The sequence below is a fragment of the Schistosoma mansoni genome, chromosome 3 (assembly GCF_000237925.1).
Source record: "Schistosoma mansoni strain Puerto Rico chromosome 3, complete genome".
NCBI lineage: Eukaryota > Metazoa > Platyhelminthes > Trematoda > Strigeidida > Schistosomatidae > Schistosoma > Schistosoma mansoni.
In genome coordinates, this window is record NC_031497.1 from 11,271,646 (window position 1) to 11,290,199 (window position 18,554).

At 37.5% G+C, this 18,554-nt stretch overlaps 1 protein-coding gene across 1 annotated transcript in view; it reads right to left on the reverse strand.

Moving 5' to 3' along the window:
* Smp_105960 (zuotin related factor) overlaps positions 1-13,767 on the reverse strand; it is a 37,073-nt gene extending 23,306 nt beyond the window's left edge. The window contains exons 1-7 of the mRNA XM_018799208.1: positions 13,702-13,767; positions 13,294-13,577; positions 13,163-13,261; positions 11,348-11,492; positions 11,230-11,310; positions 9,971-10,036; positions 9,418-9,478 (exon numbers count right to left, since the gene is read on the reverse strand). Coding sequence (XP_018651020.1) covers positions 9,418-9,478; positions 9,971-10,036; positions 11,230-11,310; positions 11,348-11,492; positions 13,163-13,261; positions 13,294-13,507 — 666 coding nt within the window. The 5' untranslated portion in view covers positions 13,508-13,577; positions 13,702-13,767. The remainder of the gene's footprint in view (positions 1-9,417; positions 9,479-9,970; positions 10,037-11,229; positions 11,311-11,347; positions 11,493-13,162; positions 13,262-13,293; positions 13,578-13,701) is intronic.
* Positions 13,768-18,554: the final 4,787 nt, after the last annotated feature.

Below are 18,554 nucleotides of genomic sequence, written 5' to 3' on the forward strand. Positions count from 1 at the left end.
GCCCCCCGGGCAGTATCACAGCCCACCCACAAATAAATGAAATGACGCATTCTACTGACAATCCCATTCACGCTCTTACTGAATGCCAGACAATTCACACTATTATTATTATTAATTACCACGTCGCTTATTTACTCCCTTTTATTCTTAATTTGTGTACCCTTACTTTCCAACTTATGCAGCAGCTCGCCCATGGTGGAAACTCTGTTCTATGTAAACGATCTCCAGTCACTGTCCGGTCGAAAGTGAATGCTTCTACCGAATACGAATACTGAACCAGTTTTTCTGAAACCGCGTACGCCGTTCAAACTGGCCTCCTTCAACGTTCGCACACTAATGCAGATCGGACAACAGATAGGGCTGGCTATGTCTTTGGAAAGTCTTTCTTCTATTAGGAGCGAGAACAGTGTAGTCAGTGGAGTGCGTCATTTCATTTCATTTGTGTGGTCAGTGTATGACATGGTATCGTGGCATGAAAGAAAGCTGCAAAGGGCTAGCTTCTGTTGGTCCTTCACGACTCCCTGTCTGGGGTCCGAGAGATGGTGCAACACAGTGGCTAGAGACGTTATCAGATATGGCTCAGAATAGAAGCCAGTGGCGAGCCTGCTGTAACCTACTTTTACTTTCTTTATAAAGAGTGGTTCTAACTTTCTTATCTGAAAGAGTTCTTCTTGGTTGTATATTTTAGTTTCCCCCATCATTGCTCTTATCTTTTTTATATATGCATCTTACCCCTTTTCTCTTACCATTCTCATTGTTTTGTGTGGCGCATAAATATCTAGTGCCCCCTCGTACCAATATTTGTGTTTAAATAAATAAATAAATAAATCGCAAACTGATGTCAGATGGAGAATAACAGATACGTAAAGAGCATTACACAGTTCCTGGACCTCCTTTAAAAAGTCTCACTAGAGTGTAATTGATCAAAATGAGTAATCTATCATTTCTTTTATGGGTAGCTATTTCCTAAAATGGATTATTATACTATATATTAAAAATATGTGACTGCGTATCGTTTCACACAGATGTTAGATTGCTTATGTGCTGAATAAAACTAATTATAAATTGGAATACCTCCATTATTAGTAAAGTGAAAGGTATTTAAGTGGAATGGAAGAATAGCATAGAAATAAAACGGTGTATTTTGTAGATAATAAAATTCATACTACAAAAAGAAACTAATACCAGCATCACGCAGTCAGTGTGAACCAGTACAACAACTACGTCACTGTTCATCGATTCTGCATCTTTGAATGCCTAAAGCATTTTGTTATTCCTTAGGTAAATTTTTCCTTATTTCTATCCTGATAAAACTTTTTAAATAAAAGGAACTAAAATTTGACATTTTTAAAGGATAATCCAGTTATAAAGAGGAAGAATGTATTTGTAAGATCTCAGCGAATGAATTTGAAGTAAATCCAATGTTTCGCCTGGCAATCCGATTCAAGCTTTTTGAAGGAAATATAATCAAACACCAAAACCATCGAATATAAATAGATGCATGGTTCTCTGGTTCACTGTATACTAAATAGGTTATCCAATCAACGTCAACAATGTTTAAAGTAGGTAATTGCTTTAGTGTGTACGAGACTTGTGGTAAGAATCGAAAAGTGTTAAGATAACAGATCGTATATATATGTGAGTGGTGAGAGAAATTTCATCCATTATATATTGTCTCTGGTCGGTGAATTTTTAAAACATGCAATTTTTATAAATGATATAAATCAAATGTCACAGCATGCATAAAATGAAGATAAATAAACAAAATAAAGGAATGAATTCAAAGATGAAGAATGTATTTGTAAATGAATGTTTGCGTTATTTTTATTGTTCCAGTTAATTGTTCAAATAAGACAACCGATTAAAATCGTCGAATGTAATTGCCGTTATTCAGGCTTAATTATTAGTTGTCATGGGACAGCTACTTGTATTCCATCTCTCTTATTAATACTGTTTAGATTCGCCCATATATGTAGAGCTTCAGCTGTTAGTTAAAACCTTTTTAAAGAATTCTTGTGCTGTCGAAATCAATTGTATGACCCGATTCTATTGGGTGTAATGTTATCGCTGATTTGTTCTCGAGTTTTCTTACATTATCTGAGGATTTAAGAATACGCCTTAAGCACCGTTTGTGTCCCTTCACCCTCACATTCAATTTTCGTGACGTTTCACTTACACATATAACATTACAATCAATTTGATCTCACAAACACAACTTCGTTGTTCCTCCTTGTGTATTGGATATTTGACTCTTACCCGTTTTAATCTTAGAGTATTGTTTAGTATACAGTGAACCGTGCATCTATTTATATTCCATGATTTTGGTGTTTGATTATATTTCCTTCAAAAAACTTGAATCGGATTGCCAGGCGAAACATTGGATTTACTTCAAATTCATTCTCTGAGATCTTACAAATACATTCTTCCTCTTTAATGTCTCACGTCAACTGGATGCCCAAATACTGTGAAACTATTCGATTAAATTTAGACGGAAGTTCTTATATAATCTAGTTTTCATTCAACATTTCGTTGGTCGATTTCATTTGAATATGAGGGTAAATTAGTAGGATTATCTGAATCATACTAAAAATGTGAAGTAGTAATTACAGTTGCCATCAGAAATCACCTATATAGTTAATCATGGACTTTATTATTATTTTTTACAAAGCAATAACTGAGTGTTTTTAATGGCTATTGATAAATTTCTCATCAAAATAATGAGATGACTAATGGATACACTTACACCATGTAGTTTTTGGTCAATATCCTCAAATCTGCTAGCCTCACAATATAGCTTATAGCAGACCAAAATATGTATTGTGTATGCTTATTTCCTGTGAGAAATATGAAATAATATACTAATTCTTGTCTAAAAATAATGGAGTATCTTACCTCTTCCTCCATTTCACGTCGTTTCTGCACAGCAGCTAAACGAGCCTGACGTTTCGCTTCCTTAGCATCACGAGCAGCCTTATTTGCAGCTAGAATTCTTGGATCATTTTCCTTAGCAAGAAGGACTATGTTTCGAACATTGTTTACTTCTTCATTCCTTCGACGTGCTCGTTCAATACGATTTTGTCTCTCTATAGCACGTCTTGTTTCTCGACTGAAACAAACATGAATTATGAGCCGTTACGATTTAATCAAATTTACACACTAAGAAAACTTGAGTGTTTAGCAAATCACTGTTACATGGTATTGATTTGCATATAATGAGAGTATAAGTATTTGCAGGCAACCTTCATATATCTTAACATCAGACAGAAACTTTATAAATTTAAGAATATAGGTTTATTTAAAAAACTTATGAAATATAAAATATTAAGAAATTATTGTAAACGTTTATTTTATAAAGACTACATGGTAGAACTATTTTGACTATGATTCAATGGATAATTTTACTAAAATTTAAAACACCTCAGACTTAAGGGTTTTATTTTTTAAATACACCTATCACTAAAACTGTCTACAAGGTGTACACATAATAAGTAGAGCTGATTAGTTTGTCGAGAAAATTTCAAACAAATTGAGACAAACATTGTTTACAAATAAAAGGAACAAGCTTGAGTATTCAGTTGGCAAAATCCATTACACTAGGTTTGAGTTTCTAACATGGTAAATAAAGCGTTCAGTTTTGTAACTATGGTTGGTTTCGAGGTAAATATGTCTAGTTTAGTTGTTTCTAACTCCACCTAGAGCCTCTCTAGGATTATTCCCGGTCCCAAACACGGATCAAGGATGAGAATTGCGGATGGAAACCTCATCCCGTAAAAAGGAACACTGCTAAAAAACGGGTTCACTGAGCAGCAGTTCGTTTCATCCTACTTTACGACAGTGAAACATGGCCGGTAAGAGTAGAGGATATTCGTAGGCTACTATTATTCGACCATAAGTGTATTCGAAGCATTGCTCGTATATCCTGGGACCACCGAGTAAGTAATGCAGGTGTTAGGAAACGGGTACAACGTAGGGACAGCAAATAGATTGATGAAGTAGTGAAACTTCGTCAGTTGAGATGACTGGGACACGTTACGTATGCCCAACCACCGACTGCCCCGACGTGCAATGTTTCATGGTGTAAGAGTAGGTTGGAAGAAAGCTAAGGGCGGATTGACCAAAACGTGGCATAAATCCATGAAGTCGCTGACAAGTGGACTGAGCCATGTTGGTAGGTGTAGACTACCTGGTTGGGATTCGCGAGATGATAACAACCGATGGTTAGAGACCTTGAATGACATGGCTCAAAATCGTTTGCAATGACGAAGGTGCATCCACTCTTTGTGTTCTACCAAATTCTAATCTTCTGGATTCAGTCTTCAGTAATAAGGATAGTAGGTTGATGAACCTGTGTTAATCCTGACAGATTTCCTCCCAGTGAAGGTCCAGCTTCTTTTTGAAAATGTTCACTGATGGTGCTGATACCACTTGTTCTGGTAAAGCGTTCCAATCATTGACCACTCGATGAGAAAAACGGGACCCCACCTTTAGTTTATTAGATCGCGGTTTCAGAACCTTCTTGCTATGACCCCGGAGATTATTAGTGCTGGAGGGAGCAAAAAGATAAGACATATTAACACCCAGATCATAATTAAAGATACGAAATGCCAGTATAAGGTCACCTCGCGTCCTACGATAAGATAAGGGGAAAAGATTTAGACGTTTTAAACGCTCATCGTAAGGGAGTTTAGAAAGACCCTTTACTAATTTTGTCCCTACACGCTGGACACGCTCAAGAGATCTAGTATCCTTTATCAGACAAGGGCTAGCTGCTTGGATACAGTATTCTAAGTGTGGCCTTACATAGGTGGGATATAAAATTCGAAACATCTCGTCAAAGCATTTAAATGCTCTGCGAAGCGACCATAGCGCGCGAAAGCCTTTGGAAGCAACCGCATTGCAGTGCGTAGTAGTTTTTAGGTCGTGACTTATAATTACTCCTAAGTCTTTGTGCTCATGAACGCGTGGCAGAGATGTACCATTAATGGTATAATGGTAACTAATATCGTGCCCGATGTGCATGAACACGCTCTTCCTGGAATTAACTTCCAGGCCCCAATCATGAGCCCACCTAACTAATTCGTCTAAATCTGCTTGCAGATAACAACGATCAGTCTCATTTCTTATTGTTCTCCAGATTTTAACATCATCCGCAAACAATAACGTCGACGACTTGAGTAATAAAGGTAGTTCATTAATATACAGAAGGAAAAGTAGAGGGCCTAAGATGGTGCCTTGGGGTACACCACTTTTGACCGGTTTCCATTCGGATAGCGTTCCATTGACCGTTACTCTCTGTCTGCGGTCACATAAGAAGCTTCCTATCCATTCCTGTATAGCACCTGTTATTCCAAAGCTCGAGAGCTTTTGCATAAGACCTAAGTGTGAAACCTTATCAAACGCTTTGCTAAAATCTATGAATATCACGTCGACAGACTGGCCGTTGTCTAGGGCAGCTGTCCAATCCTCTCTCGCAATGAGTAAGTTAGTCAAGCATGAATGCTTGTTACGAAACCCATGTTGCTCGGGAGTTAACAGATTGTACGAATCTATGTGGCTTAGTAGCTTAGCCCGAATTAATTTTTCAAGTAACTTAACTACTATACTGGTCAGGCTAACAGGCCGGTAGTTAGATACGATCCGTCTCTGACCATCCTTAAATATAGGACTAACTATGGCGTCTTTCCAGTCTCTAGGTAGTTGAGCCTGTGAAAGGGACATGTTGAAGAGCATCGTGAGCGGTCTTGAGATAATGTCCGCAAGCGACGACAGTAAACGTGGGTGTAACCCATCGGGGCCCGGTATCTTACAAGGTTTTAGGTTAGTTATCAAAGGAAGAACAATATCCTCGGTCACGTGTATAGGTCCTATGGCTGGTATCTCATTGTCAACGGGACAAGTAGTTGTAACACTACACGTAGAGTAGACTTCACTGAAATAGTTAGCAAATGTCTCCGCTTTCGCTAGATCAGATTCAGCCAATAAAGCTGAATTTTCGCTTAACAGTAATGAGGGGATACCATCACTACGTTTCGTCCGCCTTTTAACGTACGAAAACAGTCGCTTCGGACAGGTACGGCTATCGTATGCCAACTGTCGTTCGTAAGCCGTGCGGGATTGAGCTATGGTCTTTTTACATATATTCCGGATTTTTTTGTATTCGCACTTAAATGATGCCTGACCTGTTGACAAGAACAAGTCCCAGAAGTGTTTCCTACGCTTCAACAGCTTCTGGGTTTCCTTATTAATCCATGGAGGGCAATGTGATAGCTTACGTGCTGACCATGGGATAAACGGTTGAGTTACGGATTCGAACGTAGACTTAAACTTATTCCATGCATAATCAATCGATCCATCAGCATCGACCGACCAGTCAATCGAGATAGCATAGTCCCTGATTGCCGGAATATTAGCTCTCCAGATATTAGGACGGGGTGGAGCAGATGCGAATTCTATACCATGTATCCGGAACTTAAAGGAAAGTACGACATGGTCACTATTCACCAGTGGGGGAAGGTGTTGAATGTCGACGATATCTTCACAGTGGTGTGTGAGGACAAGGTCTATCAATGACGGATTATGTTCCAAGTCTATATGCGTCGGCTTAACGATACATTGTACAAGTGCACATTGAATAATTGATGACAGAAGGACGCTATCGAAACCCCCACCTGGAGCTGTGAGCTCTATCCAGTTTATATGGGGTGCATTGAAGTCTCCAACGACGAGACAAGATTCTGCTTTACTCCAAGAACAGACGTGTCTTAGGATAAAGTCGTCAGCGAGACAACACGGACTACGATATATTCCTCCTATCGTCACTAACCCGTTTCTAGACCTAATTGTACAACATACTACCTCACACGTACCACTTACATGTGCCTCCGATATGATCGAGTTTATGCAGAAGTGGTCCCTAACATATAATATTATGCCTCCTCCCTTGCGACTTCTAACTCTATCACTTCTGATACAGATGTAGCCTGAAATGACTGGAGAACAGTCTATATCTGCAGTGAGCCAAGTTTCGGTGATAACAATTATATCCGGATTTAAGTCGTCTACCATCAAACTTAGCTCAGACATCTTATTCCGAAGACTACGAGCATTCGTGTAACACACATTTAAGGTGTTTTTGGAGACATACGTTCTACTCACACAGGTCTCGGAAGCATTGGCTTCCAAGACCTGACTACCCGAAAACCCTTAATCGTAAGGTTCGCTTCACCGTTTAGCTTTCGAGTTTTTAACTCTGTTAGGGCATTCTTCCACTTGGTCCGATCCTCAAGTGGCCAGTCAGGTCGAATACGAATGTTTGAGTCACGAGTTTTGCGTGCGTTATTTAGTAATACGTCCCTTTCCTCAAAATTACCGAGTACTAATTTAAGGATCCTTCTCTGTTGGGTTTCGCCTCCAACATATTTAACGAGTCTGATGACTTTCGAGATATGTACCCCTGGGACCTCATCGGGCAGTATATTTCTGATGAGAGATCCCACTAACTGCAGGTCGTGGGCATGTCTCTTAGCGGGATCGGTGTCTTTCGATTCTGCCAAGTTCCAGATGATTACACTAGGCACCTGTTTAACTTCCTTAAAAGTCGTGTTCACGGCCTTCGACCGTGACGTCAGATCCTGCCGGTTAGCTACCGGCTTCTTACTGTTAACTTTTTTTATAACAGTGTCATGTGGGTCGAGCAAGTGACTCACAACAACATTTGGTGAAGTTAAACTGTTTCCATCCACAACAGTATTAAATATTTTCTTACATTTGGACTTGAGCGGAGTTGCCTTATGCTCAGGACGTGAGTCCAACGAGGACTTATCGACTATACGCGCGCTTTCTTTGGGTATTTTTTCCGTCTCTTTTGCGTTTCCGCGTAATCCATTTCCCACCAGTCTCAGCATCCAGATTGGAACTACTCTGGACGATAGTGGTTCTAGCCGGGTCCTTAGTCGCTGTTAAAGCAACTGGTCCCTCAGTACTTAATGGCATGGCTTTCATTGGTTGTATCGGAGTAGAGATTTTTGCATCATGTTGCGAAATTGGGTGTCTGGTACCTGCCATGGCAGCATTTACGACACTGATACAATCTTCGTTATCAGTATCCATGTTGCCGGCACGGCCTACGTCGACCTTTTTAGCTAACGCTAGAAGGCTGATGGCTTCCTGAATGAGTAATGTCTTGCTTGAGCAACAAAACATACAGAGCCAATGAGAATTGGGTTTGGAACACCTTTTATAGGCAGCAGGGCTTAAGCGGGTGCACATTTTGTGAAACCACTTCTTACATTCGTCACATTGCATCCCTTCTTCCACGGGGAATAAGCAATATGGCTGTCCACACTTGTGTACAGAGCCGACCATCTTAGAATGAAGCAAAATGATAGGCAAGGTAGATATGTAAGACAAATCACAACCTTAATCAAATAAACAAGCCGCTGTCGACCAAGAATGCTTTGATGCAGTAAATACACAAAAGCAGGATCAAAACACACAAATACAATGTCACGTTAACTGAAATAAATTAAATTAAAGTGTAAACGGTAGTTTTGATACGTAATTTACGATCAAAACAGTGAACTAAACTCAACGAGAAACAATACCACTGTCCTTTTAAATAGCGCGCGTGTCCCTATCCTTTTTCTCTTTCCAAATTTATTTCACTGGATCATACTCCTTGAATAACATTTTTAAACCCTAATCTTTTGGATTACTGTTCATACTTTTACTACGTCCACCACTATGGGATTTGAATCGACAACTGCATCTCTGTGCTAATGTGGTATGGCAACTCGAACTGATGTACATACGTACGAAGTTCTACGTTGTGACTGATTGACTCAGTTGTTTCTTGAGTCATACGTACAATTTACAAAGCTAAGTATTACTATTTGGATACAGACAAATAAAGTTGTTTTCACAAGTGCTATTTATATAACCTCATTTATTAAGTAAAAGTATGTGTAGTCGACTTTGTGCCATACTGTTTATGCAAGGGTTAGGAATAGTACTCACCTAACCAAAATTAAAATAAAAATAAAGCAATTTTGGACTTGTGACCCATTGATTGGATGCTGAATGCTTTAACCGCTGAACAACTTCACTTTTACGATAGTGGTCGAAACGTCGACAGTCAGACCTGCAGTTCTGAATATTCTTTAATGATGAGATATTTATATCAAAATCGTGCTCATAATACAAAAATTACAATCGATTGGATAAAATGCTATGTGTACACTATATGAAAACAGAAAATATAGTTTTCAAGACAACGTTCAATAAATTTCAAACTTTCTTGGTGAATAGCCTAGTGGAATTTATCCGATGATTCAATACAATTACAACATTTAAGAAAACGTTGCAGTACATTATGAGTTGAGTTACGTTACACTATTAGACGGGTGTAGTGAAGCTTACAAGGCCAGATGCGGAATATTCAGCAGCAAAATAGGTCATAGAAGTGCACTGATGTAAAATGCTGGAATGAAATGAAACTAATATCTAGTAATTCCTGGTATATAGTGAATGACCTGATTGATGTAAGAGGCATTAAGAATTATATCACATACAATTCCTTGGCAGACGAAGTTAAAAAGCATTTTATTCAGTAAATCAAACAAAAGCTTATTCCATTTCAATTTTCGTGAAAATTTAAGTCATATCAAGTTCCCTGTAAAAACTGTGCAATCTGATTATTGAGTACAGCACTTATCCGAAAAACGTGCATTGGTATAAAGACAAATTATTGATATGTACGTATTTCGCATCAGAAAAATATAATATTGATGACTGGTTGAAAAGCCAATAAAACTAATCATGATGCATAAGGAAACTTGTTTCGACTTAAAAACATCCACATTTAGTTATCAATAAAATCAAATCTTGATAACAATAATGAACGCTAGCGAGTACTAAACGAACAGTAGTTTTGGATAAGTTAGTAAAAGAAGGGTAGCATTGAGAAACGTACTCTTCACCTTTTTCCTTATCTTCTTCGTCTAAATATGAGTAATCACGACAGGTATCGTATTCCTCCCTGTAAAAAATTAAAGCAACAAGATATTTTTCCCTCACAAAATATATAGTAGCGTTACAAGACATTATGCAAAACTGATGTAGAGGATACCTCGAGATAACTAGCATTTGGTGTTTCTGGAACTCTAAAACGCTTTCAAACAAACGCCATTGGTGCTATATTCACGCCAATATCTGAAAATGATTAATCGTAATATTATTCTGTTCCTATTAATTTTATCTACAAATGACTTTATTTATTATGGCTTTTTTTAACTGTTTGATTTATTGTAGTCTTTGAACTTTGTTTGAATTGGTTTATACTTTTATCTGAATGTTGTTGAGACAAGGTTTAATGGTGGTCAATACATTTACTCCTTATTACGACCATATATAATAATAAGATAAACAGAAAACCAACTAGTGAAGTCATTCAAAATAATCGTTGGCGCATATTAGAACTAGTGCTCCTAAATATTAGCACAACTAATTTGTGGTTATGGTGCCTCATTACGATGTTAGCAATTTTCGTGAATATGAAGAGTTCTGGATGATACCTTTTCCTGTTCTTAATAAGCAAGCATTTGCACATAGACAACACTAAAACCGTTCGTGAGTAATCCGATGCGAACATAAGAATAAACAAAGACTAAGGGTTCTAGCTTTTCTGGACATTTTGTAGTTATAAAATATTTAGTGGTTGAAAGCAAGTAATTATTTCAATACTCTTTCCATTGGGATTGTCATAAACAAAAACAGACTGATTGTACACTAGATTAACTTACGCCAACAACATAACCAATAATTTTGTCATGAAGAAACACTCTAAGTATGTTAGATTTGATAGTGTATATATAGGTCCTTATAAATTGAAACATGTGTTACAATTCGACCAGTAGGTGTATGGCTAGGTTGAAAAGTTTATGCAGGTGGTTATACGAGGTCCACGATTGTGCATTTCAAAGTTGTGGAGAGCATTATACTATATATAACTAAAACCTAGACCAGACACGGACCGGAGACCAAGACTATGTGAAGGATAGTCGTATGAGGGGACAAGTGTTGAAAAAATTTGGAAGATTTGTAAACGTTAGTTGTACGATTTTAGCACAAGGTAAACGCTTGTCTGAGAAAAACAATGAACAAACTATCGACTGTACGGCATACAGATAGAAATAAATGTCATATTAACTGTTTGCTTTGTTATTAACTTACCAGAAGTCATAAAACTTGAGGACTTCCTCTATATCAGTTAGATTGTTACCAAGGTGCGGAGTAGGTTGCTTTTTAGACCACCTTAATGAAAAATGGCTATCTGGAGAACGACAGTTACCTAGATTTACGATAAAAAAAGTTTCCCAATGAAGTGAAGAAGTTGGACTTGATTTCACTAATGGTAGGAACTGAATCATCCACGGCGACTGGATCCACACTATCATATGCAAGACGTTTGACGGGATTTCCAAGTATTTCGTATGCTATTTATAAGGAAGTAATAAGATATTTTAATATTCCGAATGAAACACAAAATGGTCACAAAATATTAAACAGACTAGATAAAAATATTCTAATGTGCAATGACGAGGCCAATAATGTCATATAAAATATTCGTGGAATAAGTTTATGAACAACTATCTTTGGACGGTCACTCCAACGGATGTGACCACGCACTTTGATGCTGTTTGTTCCAATTGTATTGGTATTTAAGCTTTCTTTTACATAGACCCCACAACCCAGACATGCTCACTTAATGATATGAGTGCAACTATAGCAATGTGACTACCAAAATCACTTAGCTGAGTCTTCTCTCTCGGGAAGAACTATTTTAGAGTGTCAGGTACACTTCTGAACTTGAAGACGTTAAGCAGTAATCGGATACACGGCTGGTTTGTCTAAAGTTGTTAATACTGGCAGACTATTAAAGATACTAATCTGAGATACTTGCATCAAGTTACTGTTTTTCATCACATTAAATTTACTATGACACTTTATGACCCTTCATATGTGGCGCATATGTATCTGGTGCTCCTTTGTACCAATATGTATGTGTTTAAATAAATAAATAACCCTTTCGTACACATCCCAAAAGCTAAAGAATGTAATTATTAGTCCAGGTTTTAAAAGTTCTCCCAACTACCCTGTCATAGATGAATGGGAGACAAATTGGCCTGTTAAGTTTACAGAAGCTGACCCTGAGACAGTGTTGGTTGATGTAGAGACAAACTACATGAAGCTTTGTGGTAATAAGAAATAATGGCTTGGATTGTTACAGCATCTACCACTTCATCTAGGCCGAAAGGAAATATACTGGATGGATAGAGTATAAAATATGAAGGAAAACTAACGTTCGACAAAGTAAATGCATACTCTCGAAAAGTCTGTCATTTTTCTTTCATCCATCCTATTTTTCATTGAGTATGTTATTCGTGTGTTTAACTTGACTTATGTATGTTTTGCGTTACCCACGCTAGGATGTCTGCAACAACTAATTTCAATTAGTGTAGACTCAAAGTGAAAGAAAAACAGCGAATCATGTACAAAGGAGACAAATTTCGCGTCTTCAATCAAAAGAAGTAACCTGGTGAGTCAGTTTCAATAAAAAACTGGTTAACCCTAATTGCTGTCACTTTATTCTGTACAAATCTGTGAAAATAGTATACAACGTGGACAAAACCTGAACGAAACAACTCAGTCGAAGACCTTCCGCAAATATGTCGACCAATTTACTTCCAGTACATAAAAGCCTGTGCTCAATCTTAACATTGATCACTTAACGACTCTGCTTAAGTGCATCGATGCTTTTACAGCAATCAGACACTGGAAATGTAGCTGTTGCTGAGGCTAAAGAGTGACATATACTAGATCCTATATGTAGTTCACTGTATTGAATAATTTCCGCGCTATTTATGAACTAAATATAAGTAAAGAAGCACTAGTTCGTATTTGATGGGTGGAAAACGTCTACGAAGTCAAATTCTTGGAAAAAAATTGTATTATATACAGAAAACACGAGCTTGACACTAAAGACTTCCTAGAAATGACTAACATTTAGAAGCTATATGGAGCGTTAAACACTAACCACACTTTATAACCGGTATGGATTTCAATTATAAGGAATAAAACCCACGAGGAGATAGCTTTTACTTACCTATAGTTATACATGAAAAGTAATCTAGTTTTTCATCCTGAACAAACTCCCCCTTTGAACGACGTTTGTCAGGGTGATGATTCAAGATTTTTCTGCGATCTAATACAGTTAACGATGAGAAGAAAACATACATGCTCTCTTGATATCATCAGAAGAAGCAAGAAAGCGCTTTTTTCTGAGCCCCAAAACAGAATAATGATCTTGACTTTTCCAGTTTTTGGGATCAAGACTTTTTAAGTAACTTTCATCGTCTGAGTCATCAGAAAGTGATTCTTCATGGGTTTCACCGCATAACTCACGCAGTAATGCAATGTGAGGGTGGACCTCATAAACAACTAATTCCATCTAGTTACTAAGTAGTTGTTTAGTTGTTAATAGCTTTATGCTTAGTCCGAGGGTAGAAGGGTGCGTGAACCTGAAATTGAGGAAATATTTTGATAGGTTTGTTTGCTTTTATTACCCCCATAGAACGCACTTACATTTATGAATTCATGTGAATGATGGCGAATAACAATGACTAAGTGTTGTTACAAAGTTACCTGGTAACAGAAGCTAGATACTAAAGACTCGATAACGCTACATAAAAGGCATGTTTGTCAACCACACAACCCGCCCCCAACATCCTATGATCTCAAGGTCAGTCTGTGTATTATATAGTTCGAATGGCTAAAAACGGAATAGAACGAGCTTTAACTCAACGGGTTTACAGTCTAGTAGCGGCGGATTATCGATACACTCAGGTTAGGCAGCCTGCTGAATATCTGAGCTAATTGCCCCTGCCATTTGGATATTTCATAAAGTTGTTGCCTTGTTTGTTTTAACACATCATTATTCCTAATAATCTCATAACCTGTTCAGGTGCGTTTGTGAAAAATGTACGACATTTCGCTGTACAGGTTACAAAAGAGCTAAATTAGAGACATCGTGGTTGCTGGCGATATGCATTGAGAAGAATATACATTATTCGAACTTTGATTCCTAAACTACTAACACATTACTTGCGACCACCCAATAGTTATCGTAAGGACCAATCAAGAAAAAAGAAAAAAACTTGTTGAAATATTTTGTACTGAGAATTCTATATTGTATCACAAACATAATATCAAATAAAATCACTCATAATAATAAAATATTGGGTATATTGGAATAAAAATAGAGAAATAATGGAAGGTCATAGTAAAACACTATCTTGGATCTTTATCAATATGGTGTGGCTCTCCTCAGACCGTTTTCGCCGACTGATAAACCTATGCTTACTACAAGTGAATCTCCATTAGGGTAAGGTGTGGTTTTCGAGAAGAATGGAAGGTCCGTTACTTTTGTTTCAGAACGTTTAAGCAAGAGTAAACAAGGATACTCTCAGACTTAAGACGAGGCTCTTGCTGTGGTACGGTCAGTAAGAAGACTGCACAAATACTTGTTTGGTGTGAAATTGCATATTTCACTTGGTCACCTGGTAATAAAGTTTATTTACCACCCAACCATGTCACTTCATTGGTCATTTGCGGCAATGTTTCAGAGTTGAGTGCTTGTGAACCCGTAATTGAACACTGAGTGCTTGAAATCATACCACATGGAGATTTTTCGTCACGCTGTTCATATTTCGAAAAACCACCTAACGAAAGTGACTGCAAGTTGGTTCAACTATTACCTGTCGGTTATGACTTTTGTCTTCATTAAATATCCTATGGCCCAATCACCAGTAGAACACTAACTCATACGATCTTGGCACTGTGCCAAACCAATGGCACATTAACCAGTATGAGCAGCCTAGAATCAACTCTGAGCCTTTATTGAATCTTTTCGCCTTGCCATTTCTGTTTGAGGCCAGAACACAATCTCAGCTTCTACTGTTTACATCATGTATTTCGGACATACGCAGTTTATATACAAGCAAATCAGATTGCATCATGCCATAAATTAGAAAATAACATTTATAAAATATGAAGTTGAAAAATGGCTGTGATTCTGAGATACTGTAACTAACAAATTGGGAATAACTTAAGAATAGCAAATCGCATAATAGTATTCAATTGGTCGAATAAAATCTTATGATGGAAGGAATATATGTTATTATATATATATTCTGGTTACATAACAGTTATACAATTAGAATATATATAATAGCATTCCATAAATAGTTCCCGGAAGTTTCCCATAATTGAATCTTCTTTAAATATATAACAAACACAAATTAAAAGCACATTTTTCATACGTGCGAATGAGAGATGAATAACCAGTTTCTTTTTTTAGACATAATGATTGGTAAAAGAGACGACGCATACAAAAATAAAAACTAGGGCAATGCAACAATAAATGTGTGTGATGATATTCTGCGGAAAAAGTTCTTATCAATAGATGTACGTGTATTACGGCATATAAAATGAGTATCAGTGATATGCAGTATTCTAGTGTACAGAGTTGTGTATGTAATTGAACAGTACAGAAATGGAAGTATTATCAATAGTGGTGCCTTAGGTTGATAATCATAATAAATTCAGAACAAGTGATAAACTCACAAAATATATTCGAAATTTGTTTGCTTCTGATAATTAATGATGTGCAATCAAAAATTCACTCTTTTATAATTATGACAAATAAAACGTGGCCAAACGAGGTAACGTGTAAAATGCACTTAACAGTGTACACAACATGTGGATAAAAAGATCGCTTTTGTCATTAAACTAAGTAGATCGTACACTTCATTACATGCTGATTGTTGTTTTTACTACGTAACATGAAAGTAGCGTTTAGATTTCTTCAGTAGTTTCTTCTTACTGGTCATCTTGGAAAGTAGTTTTTGCTCTACTCATCGTGATATTTTCCTTTTTTCCAATTTTGCTGATAGTAGAGTATTTAGCTGTTCGGTGAATGACCCAGTATGGTCCTTCATACGTCTGTGTTAACGGTTTTCGAACAGCGTCAATACGGACAAAAATAAATTACCACGTTTTTAGGTGTTTGTTTGTTCCTGACGACTATGTTCGCATGAAGGCATCGTTTTAGTTTGTTGTGTAATCTGCAATAAACAGCTTGTAAAACAAGTTGAATTACTCGGTGTTTTTGTACTCGGGCTAACCAGTTGTCTTGGTAAGACCATAGTTGTACTGTAGACTAACTCAACTGAAGTGCAGCTAATATCTTCTTCGATTGTTGAGGTAATCCCAAAAAGGACAAGTGGTAAAGCATTACCTTATTTTGACCTGTGACATTAGAGAGCTTTTTAGTTGGTGGCAAAATCTTTCGATCAAACTATTTTTTGTCAGGTGGTAGGCTCTTGTTTTATTGTGACTTATTCCTAAAATTCTGGTGAACTCGTGCAATAGGACAGATTGAAACTAGGAACCGCGTCCCGTAGTAATGAATAATGAAACTCCATAGTTTAATAGCCAGCAGTCGAGGAATACTGATTCTATTGACTTTATTGATGTACCTTTGATGGGACATACTAATGTTCATCTGGTAAGACTGTCAACAGTGGTAAGGTTGTGTATGAAAGAGTTGGAAGATGGAAGAGGACCAAAGGCATTTAAATATACGTCCTGAAAACTTCTGTAAGGCACTGGAGATTTTCCAGGATAGCTTGCTGTAAGCTGTTGGACCTTGCTGCTCTGACTTTGTGTTCAGTTTCTTGCCCATCTTTTTACCTTCCGGAGTGTGGCAGTTCGTGGAGCTGTTGAAAAACACATCGTCGACAGTCTTTAGGAACGAACAGACACTTGTTAAGCAATGAGACGTCTTAAATGATAGACAAATCGGAGAAATGGGTTGGTTCATGTTTAAGAACCAAGTTGGACTTCTATTTGAAGGTTTTTAAATCTGCGTCATCTGCCTGCAATTTAGCCATTGTTTCTAGGTTGATATCTTATTTTTGTATCACAGTGCTGATGTCGTTTCTCAATAAAACATTTGTTACAATATTAGTGTCCTTTGATGAATTGGATGTTGACTGTAAATTGTGATATATAGTCCAGTTGTCCTGTTTCACGTGGAGAACGCCGATCATATATCGTGTTGAAGGGATAACACAAAATTTCGTAATCGATCATTGTCGTAAATTTACGTCCCTGTGATAAGAAACTGAAATAATCTACTGCCAAGTAGATTGCCAGTATTTCTCGCTCGAAAGTGCTACAGAGTGTTTGAGCTGGTGACAGACGCGGAGAAAAAAGCTATAGGTTTGATGATGTCATTGATTCGTTGTTGAAGCATTGCCCCCACGGCTTTATGGAATGCATCGGTGCACATAATTAAGTGTGTTTTAGGGCCAGACTTTGAATTTTGCAGCATAATAATATTTACCATCATAGACTTTGCACTATCAAAAGCTGATTTTGAGTCGAGTGATAAGTGACAAACTTCTTCTTTCTTCGTTTCTTTTCGACCCAGCCCCAGAATATCAGTTAGAGGTTGTAATGTTGTTGCACAATTAATCAAAAAACGACTGTAAAAATTATACATACCGAGAAATCGCCGTAGAGACTTTATTGGAATGGGTTCCGGATAATTCTTAATTGCTCCAACCCTTTCCTGAGGTGGCTTGGTACCACGCGAGTCGATATAGTGTCCCGAAAATTTCGAAGCTGGAACGCCAAGCATGAACTAAGAAGGATTAATAACAGCCCCATAACTTCGAAAGCGATCGAAAAGAATGTATAAGTTCCTCTGTGGAAGAGCTGGCAACCAAAATATCGTCGATTTAGACAAATACAAAGTTTAGGCCTCTTATGACCCCACCCATGAATTGTTTAGAAAGTTTTAGCAACATTTTGTGGCTCAAATGGCATCCCCAAGAATTTAAGCGAACTAAAAGGTGTAATTATAGCCGTTTATCAATATCCTCTGGTGCCATCGGAATTTGATGATATGTTTTTATGAGGCCCAGCTTGAAAAAACCTGTTTCCGCGTAAATTCAAACAAAAATCATGATACTGAGGAACTGGGTAATTGTCTGGAGCAGTCTGGTTATTTGAACCACATGAACACCAGTCCTGATCTTTCTTGTGAACCATACGTAGAGGAGAAGACTATGGGCTGTCAGATTGTCGAATGATGCCGAGTTGCACCATATGTTCGAATTCTCTCTTTGGAACCTTCAACTTGTTCAGAGGTAGTCTGCGTGACTTGGCGCAGATTGGTGGATCTGTGGTAGTTATATGGTGTCTAATATGGTATAAAGTGTGTTCACTTATATAACCTACCTCTGCAATGCACTCGTACTTTGATAGAACATTAGTGATGACTTTATTTGTCAGTCTAACCACGCCAATACCGTAAATTTCACAATTGATAAAGGTACCCTTCCGTTGTAGGCGAAAATTCCTGTCTAACAGCTTCTTTTCATTAATATCCACCAGTAAATTGTGGACACTGAGAAAAATTGGCTTTAATA